The sequence below is a fragment of the Amphiprion ocellaris genome, chromosome 2 (genome assembly GCF_022539595.1).
Source record: "Amphiprion ocellaris isolate individual 3 ecotype Okinawa chromosome 2, ASM2253959v1, whole genome shotgun sequence".
Classification (NCBI taxonomy): Eukaryota; Metazoa; Chordata; class Actinopteri; family Pomacentridae; genus Amphiprion; species Amphiprion ocellaris.
The window spans coordinates 27123808-27134475 of NC_072767.1; the positions used below are offsets into that span (position 1 = coordinate 27123808).

At 38.7% G+C, this 10668-nt stretch overlaps 1 protein-coding gene across 1 annotated transcript; it reads right to left on the reverse strand.

The window, feature by feature from the left end:
* Window positions 1–4351: 4351 nt before the first annotated feature.
* Window positions 4352–6118, reverse strand: LOC111575982 (growth arrest and DNA damage-inducible protein GADD45 beta). Its single transcript, XM_023281448.3, has 4 exons — window positions 5868–6118; window positions 5530–5631; window positions 5188–5410; window positions 4352–4999 (listed from the first exon to the last, which is right to left on the reverse strand). The coding sequence occupies exons 1-4, from the start codon at window positions 5909–5911 to the stop codon at window positions 4886–4888; spliced, it is 483 nt and encodes a 160-aa protein (XP_023137216.1). The 5' UTR covers window positions 5912–6118; the 3' UTR covers window positions 4352–4885.
* Between the last annotated feature and the right edge of the window lie 4550 nt (window positions 6119–10668).

Genomic DNA, 10668 nt, shown 5'->3' on the forward strand with positions numbered 1-10668 from the left:
GACATTTAGGTAAAAGTTTTGCATTTTTAATTTTTAGGTCATCCAGAACTTTGAAGCACCTGTTGCCTCCATCTTTGTTTAGTGGTACCATGATTACAAGTGTTTTTCTGGTCTGTGGTTCAGTGTCCATGTCCCCCTTCTCTGCAGTGATACGACAGACGATCTCTCCTCAATTAATCCAGTTACAATCATTTCCAAGGACTGAACTGATCTCTTTGTCCATCCTGCTCATCCACCATTAGCATTAGCTGCTATTACCAAGAAAGGGATTAAATCACTTGTTGAGCAAAGTCCTGTTTTCTGTTGATTTTCTGTCTGGGTTAACATGGAAAACACGAGCACAGTGATATTACTTTGGATGGAGCACCATCATTAATCCTAAAGTAACTCATTCCATAATTTGTCTCAATTTCTTTGTGGCTGCTTCTCAATGTAACCTGCAAATAAGTTTAGTTCGTAAATCTCTTTACTTTAAAGAACTGCCTAATAACATTACTGCCTGTCATCTTAGATTACTGAATGTAAAAAGCTTCTTAATTACCAGCCTATCAGTAAGTCAAAATGATAAATCTGCTGAACAGGAGAAATTTTGGTCCATGGAGGAAACTTTGATTAGGAGTTAAAGTGATTCAACAGTACACTTTGCATTAAAACAACGATTAGTTGTTTTGTTGTTGTTGTGAATGTTATTGTTTTGCTTTCATTTTTTGACAATCAACACAATCTAAAATATAACTATAAAGTAATGAGGCCAATGACAGTTATACAATTTTATTTAGCAGACACTCTTATCCAAAGCGATGTACACCTGAGAGTAGATACATCACAAGCAATTAGTTAACTGTAAAGGCTGGAATATACTTTCCGCACGAACGAGCCGCGCGGAAATCAGCCGCACGGAAATCCGTGCGAGAGAACGTGTGTGCATTTATACTCCGTGCGCGTCTGCTTCCAAACTGCAGGGGGCAGTGTAGCTCAAACACACATCTACCTGGTCTATTCTGGTACTAAACTAGGGAAGAAGAAGTTTGCCATTGTTTACACCACTTACAACACGGCATTTTACCGAATAAAAGCATTTCAGCAGTTAGTTTTATTTCACACCATGAATAGCTCATAACCCGGTTACCACGGTGATCTCTGTGTGATGAATCGTATAAGTTCACGTATTTCTAGACTTCAGCTACGAATAGGTCCTGGCCCTCCGCCATGTTTTTCCGTGCGGCTCCGTCCGCGTTGGTTAGAAAAATGTGGAGGTGCGCAGAGCGGAAATTTTCCGCACGGAAAGGCCGCTGGAGGGGGCGTGGGTGCGAAAATGACGTAATTTTTCCGCACGGAGCCGCACGGACCTCGTGGACGCGGTAAGCATAAAACAAGCTTAAGCCAATTAAACTGGGAAACCAGCAACTAGTTGACAATACCTTAAAGATTACAATAAGCAAAGAGGTCAAAGAAATTAACTCCAGACCAACAGCACCTAAATACTAGCTATAAGCTACAGGACGAAGGCTAACTTTAACAATACTTAGTATATAAAACTATAGAGTAACAAGATCGGGAAGAAAACTATATGCTAGCAGGTCTGAGAAGCTAACTCAAAGCTAACATTACCTAAAAGCTAACTACAAGCCAACAGGCTCTCCAAGCTAACTACAAGATAACAGGACTGAGAAAATAACTAAGCTAACTCAACCCACTAAGCTAACTCAACCCAGACAAAAAAAAAATGCTAAGGAGACCAATAAAGTACCTACAAGCTACCAAGTCAGAGAAGCAAACTATAAACTTAAGAGAACTAAGAAGGTAACTATTAGCTTGTGGGTTTGAAAAGGGAACTTCTCACCGACAGAAACTAAAGGCTAACTATAAGCCGGTAGGACCTAAAGGTTGATGGGTTTGAGAAGCAAAACCTAAATAAGCATGTCCTAAAACCTAACTGGAAGCTAACGCAAGAAACTACCTTTAAGCTAACAAAGTCAATGAAGTAACAATAAGCTAAATGGCTAGTTGTCATCACATTGAACTAAAGCAATATGATTGTAGAGCACAAGAACTGTAAAGATCCAGTTTTCATTACGGCTGGGCTAAAAAGCATGAACTTGCTCTTAGATTTGCTTGGAGTAAATCAAAACTGATGAAAAAAAGTACTGAATAGCAAGAAAGCTATTTAACTGGATCCATTACCTCCTTCAGTACTGGTAAAGGTAGATGTAGTAGTTTTGTTATGTTCCCCTGTGATCTAAAGTTGTGTTGTTATGTAATAAAATAAATTGTTTTGAAAATATAGATTGCATAATGATGTTTTTTCTCAGATTCTATGGGTATGAAGGTAGAATCTGTAACCTACAGTGTTATAACAAAGCACAGGAAGTAGCAAAGATTCAAAATCAAGTTCAGTTTCAGTTAAGCTGCAAATCCTTCCCGAGCAAGGCAGCTACACTGCTGCAGGTTGAACTCCCACACACAATCAGACACTGTCCAGGCATCGCCATGGTAACCGAGATGGTGTGAAGATGTCCACCAACGCACTCCTCCGAGCTTTCATCCATTTTTATCCTGCAGAGTTGCAGTCAAGACTAAAACTGAAATAACAATTCATTACATGTCCAAAAGTATGTGGACAGCCGGATATTCTCTCGATATGATGATCATTAATATGCTGGTATCTCGACATTGTTTGAGCAGAATTTTGCATTTTAACCTGATTTAAATGCATAATGACCACATAGTTTGTTTTAAACTGTAAAACTGTTCCAAAAGAATTGAAGAAATACAGCAGATTTTTATACATGTAAGTATGAAAATGTTGATTTTAAAGAATTGCACTGAAGACAAGGAGAAACATTCCCACCCAGCTGGAAGGTTTTCATAATAAAAAAATCTCTTCAACATACTTGTCAAATTATATAATTGGAAATAATGTAGTTGTAAACAGACATAAGGACATTTAAAATATTAATGCTTCATGCCTCCTATAAGGACGTGCTTGATATTATCATGGCTTTGCTTTACTGTAGTTTCTTTCATTTTCTGTTCATTGGAGAGGTTACAGCTGTTAAATTACACTTTACTAATTACACTGATTTGTTTACAGTGAAATTACAGAAACCAGTCACTAGAGCAATAGACAACTCATTGATTAGATAATTGCAATAATTAACTTGCAAACATTTTAATAATTGAACAACTTCCTGCAATAGTTTGTTTAGTTGGTTTCTTGAATGTGAAGAATTTTACTATAAATGAGAGTCAGTAAAACATTTTTGGTGTTTTGCACTGTTGGTTGGTCAAAATCAAGATTTTGAAAATGTTACATGGGTTCATTTTTTTCATTTTATAGACTAAGAATCATGAAAATAATACCAATAATAAGACATGTAAGTACCAGAGGTGCATATATTCTGACCTTTAGTGCCAAAACAAAACACTGCATTCTATATTTCTCATAATGCACCTGGATGACTCTTTCATTAGAGGCTTCCTGTGTAGTAAATAGCCTCAACTTTCAAACTGTACGTTGGACATTTGTGATGCGTTAACTGGGTGATCAGAACTTTTAACTTCCCAGGCAGAACATGTCAACTGAAACGCAGCCTGTAGTGTACAGTAGTGAAAGCTGTAGTAATGTATTATTTGCTAGCACTTGTGTCTTATTTGTGATTCAATAAATCAGTCATTCTCACAACTGTGTGTGGACGAGTTGCTATGGTGTTTGCATAAAATAAAAACGTATTGCATTTTTATCAAACGGTAATGTTAATTGTGGCTAACATGAAAAAGGCTCTGTCTTGGTTTTCCAGATCCACCGAAACATGGTCATCTTGGTGTGACGTCATTTCCAGCTACCACTTCTGAGGTAAACTCAATGAAATGGATAGCCATTTTAACATTAAACAGAATTTAAAACATGTCTAGTCACAGTGTAGCTATGACTGGTCAGAATGGTGGTGTTGATATCTGTAATGTTCATTCTGGATGGTCAAACTCAGGTACTAATTGTTGCATAGTGTTATTCATGACTAAGAACACTAAACTGAATATGTATAAAATCACTGGCAAAGTCCTGCAGGAACTCTTTGAAAACCACTTAATTTGATGTCCACACTTCAGCACAACCAGAATAACCTCCTGATGTGCCTCAGGGCAAAAATTAGCTGTCATTACCCCACTGCACATGTGAGTTTTGTTTTTCTCCAGGCACCTTAAATGCCCCTCGTGCTCTACAGCCAATATAATCAGTGGATTAACCACTTTGTTAACCAATTTGTGGCAACATTGGCAACATTTTTCATGTCAAGTCTTAATGCCTCCCCCACACCCATCCCAGATGAAATACTCAGAAATCAATCAGTTCTTGTCAATAATTTATTCATCAAACAGAATTCATCAACATTGGATTCACTTTTCACTCATATATTAATCTGCTCAGTTAAATAAACACGAGTCACTTCAGTGTGCAACATGAAATCATAAGTTCATGCGTGAGTGAGCAGGTCAGCAGAACATCTGCAACACCTGCAGCTCAGGTAGTCCAGAGCTTCACGTACAGCTCTACAAGTTCATTCATTCATCAGTTCAGTCACGTGACATCCAGCTGCTGTCACCCAGGTCGTGACATTTCAGTAAAAAAAATCTCTGCAGCTCCACGACCTCCTGCCCAGTCCGGTCCAACTTTCAGTGCCGGTACCGACATCATAAGTGCATCCCGAGGCCAAACCATCCAGGCAGCAGGAAGGCTCCCGGTTCGGTTCGGTCCGGTCACGTTCCGTCACTCAAACGCCGTTAGATTCCTCGTCTGTTCGAGGGTTGGCTGTTTGGACTGTTTCCACTCCACTTCTCACCGCTCCGCAGCGGTCTGATTCGGTTCGGTTCGGTTCTGCTCGACTCAGCGGTCCTGCAGCTCCAGGCAAGGAACCCACTGGTTCCTGCAGCGGCTCTCTTCACAGAAGCTGCCCACGTCCTGCAGGGCCTGACACTGGAGCGGCTGCACAGGAGGGTTCTGCAAAGACACAACAGAGACGCGCGGTTAGACACCCGGAAACATCCATTTATTTATTTATTGTGTAACATCAAGTTTGGATTTACATCTAATGATCAAGTTGCACGTTCACTTCCTCTCAAATATACATTGAGAAGCAGTTCAATCCCGTATAAATCAATGCAACAGAAGGGGGGGTTTGGACTTACAGTGACCAGGATGCAGTGCAGGTCCCGGGGCTCGTTGCCGTTGTTGTCCTTGGTGTCCTCCTCCAGTAGCTGAGCCAGCCGCCTCATGCCGGACACCCGCAGGATGTTGATGTCGTTGTCGCAGCAGAAAGCCTGCAGCAGCGTGAAGTGGATCTGCAGCGCGATGTCATCCTCGTCCTCCTCATCGGTGGCGAGGACGCACAGAACCACGCTGTCCGGATCTCTGCAGGCGGAACAGGAGGAGGACAGAGATGGTTAGTGTCACCGCATTACTCCCACATTTAAAGATAAAACTGGTGGTGTGTTCGATCTCTTCTGTGCGGAATAAAAACTCCTACTTACACATTCATGAGTTTGGCGGACTCGTAGACTCCCACAGTGAGGCAGTCCTGCCGCTGAGCCGCGACCAGCAACTCCTCCAGAGCCTGACTCACCGTCTCCATCCTGCAAAGACACGAGGCGGTTAGAAACGTGACCGAAACTGGCATACTGAGCGCACAAAGACACACATAACTGCGGCTTAAAGCGCTAAAATCTACACATGACAACTAAACATGAGAATGGAATCTGAAAATTATGATTCGGGACTATAAACTGCACTAAAACCTAGTCTAACATGTGATCGTGCAACCTCGTGTCAGTGCGCAATTACGCACCAGCTAAGCGCAGCACAAACTTACTTTTTCTCGGTGCTGTTGGATCCAACAACCTCCTCAAGAGTCATGTTGAACTCAGTAAAATAATCCACAAGATCCAGGATAAGAACAAATATCCGCAGCGCAGAGAGGCGGCTGTTCTATTAAAATCCCGTAATAAAGTCCCAACAAGAGGTAATCCAGATCTGCACAAAGATCCTTCCAGAGTCCGGTAACAGCGAAACTCAAAGATAAGTCCGTGATCTCAGTCCGTGAGTAAGAAGTGAGCTGTCTGCCTCCGAGAGTCGAAGCTCTCCGGTTATATCCCCGCTGTCTGCAGTGGGCGTTAACACACCGGTGTCTCGCTCACTGATTGGTCCTCAGCTCCCCCGGACTCTGCGCCCATTGGCTAAGCGCGCAGCATACTCCGGTGAACCCACGTGGGAAGTTTCGGAGAATCCCCCGCTCTGTCCCTCCTTCTTCCTCTTCCTCCTCCCCTCTCCCAGTCTGTTTACCGGGAGGTTTTTCTTTCGGAGTGGAGGAATTTCCAGATCTTCTCCCTCCATATTCCCAGGAACTGCTCCTGCAGAATCCACCCGAATCACAGCCGAACGAGACAGTTTCACCCTGACACCGTCTCCACACCGTATCTGTGCACAAACACAAGAATACAGCCGCACATTGATAAATTGGCTATTTTTTAAACGGAGTCTGGTTGTTGCAGAGACAGAAATGAAGCTGGAGCAGGTGACCGGCCCCGTGTCTGAGCACGCGCCTACAGATTGCATTGTGTAACGGCTGCAGGTTGTGCAAGGGGAGACTTAAAATAAAAAAAAAAAAGACGCTGATGAACAGCAGAGCCTCAGTTCAGTGTCTCTGTTAATTCATAGGTGGAGGTTTGTGTTTTTCTTGCAGACAGTTTGAGGACCGCTGCAGGACACTTTCTGTTCTGGAAGCTTCAAATCCTGCACTGCCGCTTCTGGACGCCTCCATCTGCGCTAAAAATACCCTGACTGAAAAACTGAGAGCTGTTTACCTGCTGCAGCCTGGAACAGAAATGCATGAGAAAAACTACCAAAATAACAATTATAATCATAATATACATTTATGGATGCAACGTTGCTGCTCCGGTCACATGCACGCTTCATATGTCTGCTTGTACCCACACAGTCTCTCTGCTAGAACCGCACATGTCTGATCATGTTCTGGAGGCCTGTTCTGGCTGCGTGCAGGGTGAAACCAGGTCTGGGACGCTCCCCAGCGGCCTCATGGTGACCCTGCAGCAGTGAAACACAGCAGCAACTCTGGGACTCTCTGTAAAACCGGTTCCCTAAACTGGGCCACATGCAAAACGAGGGGGAGTCCTGCTGCTTGGGAATATTTCAGGGGTTTTAGTAAGCAAAACGGGAGATTTGGGGGATTGTAAAGGCTACAAAGCCATTAAGGGGGTTTCCAGGGAGTTTCAGGGTCTCTGATGGACCTTTGTTGCAGAAATGAGACTGAAAATAATCCACAAATAAACTGCAGGTTCAGTCTGTGCAGACTTTACTTTGAATTGCACTGATTTATTTCTGAGAAGAAACATTAAGCACATCCACGCTGCCTTAAATCTATCTTAAATCAACCCACCTAAACACTGGACTTAATAAATAAAACCCCCTTATTGTGTGGAGGAAGCGACACTGTCCTTAACACAACATGACAAAGAGCTCAAGCAGAAGTTTAAAGTTCCTGAAATGCATGCAAATAAAGCATAAGGGGCTTTTAATGTGCAACATTTCATTCAGTTTAGGTGTAAAATTAAAGATTTATGGCAAATTAATGTACAAAAAAAACATACATTTATGGAGTTTTTCAGCAGCAGAATATTTTTAAAATTACTTTCAGTATTTGAAATAAGAAAATATAAAGTTAAAATGACAGTTTTTAAGGTAAAAGAAAATGAGGACTCATTCTTAAAGTGAAACTGCTGATAGCTGGTGTTATCAGTAAAGTGTTGGTAAGTAATCAGGATTCACTGATTCACTTAAATTTAGAGCAGATATAGGAATACTAAGAACATCACAGTTTAACAAGCAGGTTTCATAATCAAATCATACAAATTTGCACATAAAGGGTTTTTTAATTTAAAAAAAAAAAACAAACATTTTTTTGGAGCTGCAGCTGCAAATACAATATTCTTAAAATGTTCCTTAGTATCTTAAATAGTTTTTAGGCTCAAACAGCAATAACACACTTTTTAAAAATATTTTGAATTTATTTATTTAACTTTTTTCCAGTTGGCATTAACTGGCTTCAAGAATACTTTACAAGAAAATAATAGTTTCTGCAGGATTAAAGATTTTGTGGTGTCGCTGCGCCACCTGCTGGTTTCATCTGAAGATTAATCTGTAATATTCCCTATTTACTTTGTGATTGTTTTCTAGTGTCTTTTCATATATTCCCTATGTTGGAGTTTGATTTTTGAAATACTTAAAAAAAATCTAATATGTTTGGCTATTTTTCAGTTTCTTGCTCCATTCTATTTAATGTATTTTTGTGTTTTTTATTTTAGTCATGTTATTGTTGTTTTCTTTCGTTAGTTTTTAAATTGCAGTGTTTTATTACATTTTATTTGCCTTCCCTTAACGGGAAAAAATATGACTGATTAATAATTATAGGATTAAAATCAGCCTGACGAGGTTTGCTTGCAGTCAATCACAGAAAAAAACAACTGGACACTAGAACTTTGATGATGAAATCAATCAATCAATCAATCAATCAATCAATCAATCAATCAATCAACCAATCAATCAATCAATCAATCAATCAATCAATCAATCAATCAATCAATCAATCAATCAATCAATCAATCAATCAATCAATCAATCAATCTGTGATTACAGATCAAAACCTTCATCAGGGCTGTTATGTTAGACTAAAATGTATACTATTTAAAGTCATACAGAATAAGTGTTTTTAGATGACATAGTTCAGGTTTCAGTACTTAAAATGTAAAATTAAAAATGCAGCACCACAAAAATGAACATTAAGTATAGAATTATATTCTTAAAAGGAACAATCCATGTGGGAAATGACGTTTGGTGAGTCAAAAATGTTATACTTCAAGGTGTTTTAAGATTGAAATGTAGATTTAATTGACTTTAAATGTGTGCCACTGAAGTTTTAAATTCAAGAATTAGATTAATCTAGTGTTAAGGTGAATTTAAAATTAGGGCCGTGTTTGTCCAATGCACTCTTTTTTTTTTTTTAAACTTATTTTAAATTTAAAAAAATAAAATGTTCTTTTTTGAATTTTTAGACAAAAAACTAATACTAAAAGATTTTAAAACCAGTAAATATCTTTGCAGCATTTTAGAAATATTTCTGCTGGATCTTAAAATCTTAAAATTAAAAAGTATTTTGTATTATACTTTATGAACTGACATTTAGCTGAAGTGTAAAAATGAAACCAATCACATAAATGATTGAGGGAGCTATACAGTATTAGACGTCAATACAATTCAAAGTGGCTTTAAAAGTTTTATTTTAAATGTATGAAGGTATCTAAAGTTTTTATTTGTTTTATGACATTTTTTAAGTTTTAAGTAAAAGTTTATGGCAAATTTTAGATTTTTTTTTTTTTTTTAAAAAGATGATATTTTAAAGTATAGATTATTCAGCTGAGGTTCAGAATCCACAAACTGACTAATGTCACCTTTAATTTGGAGTGTGAACTCTCCTGCTGTTCTTCAGTCTGCAGGTTTTCCTGCAGCTCTCAGCCTCCATTCAGCTCATTTACGTGTGATTTCCATCCGACACGTCCTTTAGATCACTAATTTATCCTCCTCAGTCTGGGGATCATTTAGAGAATGCACTAAATGGTCTCTCTGAATACACAGTTCTCCGCAGAGCTCATGTGTGTCTGTTGATCCTCCTCTTCATGTGCTGAACGTCACATTTGTTGTTTGAACTTCAGCAGTTTGAAACAACAAACAGTAAAAGATCATTAAAGCAAACTTTCACTTACAGAAAATTCAGACAAACTTACAGACTTCTGCTGCTTGTTTCTTGCTTTTCACCTCCAGTGGGTCACCGGGAGGGGAAAAATAGTTGCTGGGCTGCTTAAAGTGTAACTTTAGAGCTAAAAGACATACATAGTTTCACTTCATACTTAGAAGATGTCCTAAAACATTTTAGCTTAATGACGTTCAAAACTTTAACTTTATACTGAAAAGACACCTTGAAATGTAACATTATACTGAAATCATTCAAACATCCTAAAATTAAACTTAATATCCATAAGATGTCAAAATCGCTCAAAAAAACCTAAAGTTTAACGTTACACCTAAAGGCCAATCTGAAATTTGAGTTGTACTGAAAAGACGGCAAAAACTTTATTTCATATTTCAATTTAAAGACGTCCTATTCTTCATTTAATATCTAAATGATGTCAAACTTTTTACCTAAACACATCAAAGAATTTAATCACATACATAAATGAAGACTAAAAATCTAACTCTGTACCTAAAAGACATCCAAAAATGTAACTTTATTCCTACCAGATGTTCTAGAATCTATCTGAAAGGTGTAAAAAAAAACTTTTATTTGATATTTTAAAGACATCCATTGATCCTCATACTTCAAAGACGTGCTAAAATTGTACTTTGTACTCGTAACATGCCCTACAAATTACCTTCATAAAGACGATCTAAACTTTAACTTTATACATAATGTTCTTTAAAAAAAAAAAAAAAAACTCACGCTCAAAAGATGCTCTAAAATGTAACTTCAAGACGTTCTTAATTTTAACTTGTAGTAATCGTTAACTTTTTGGGCCTTGTTTTGAAAAATCACACCGGAAGCT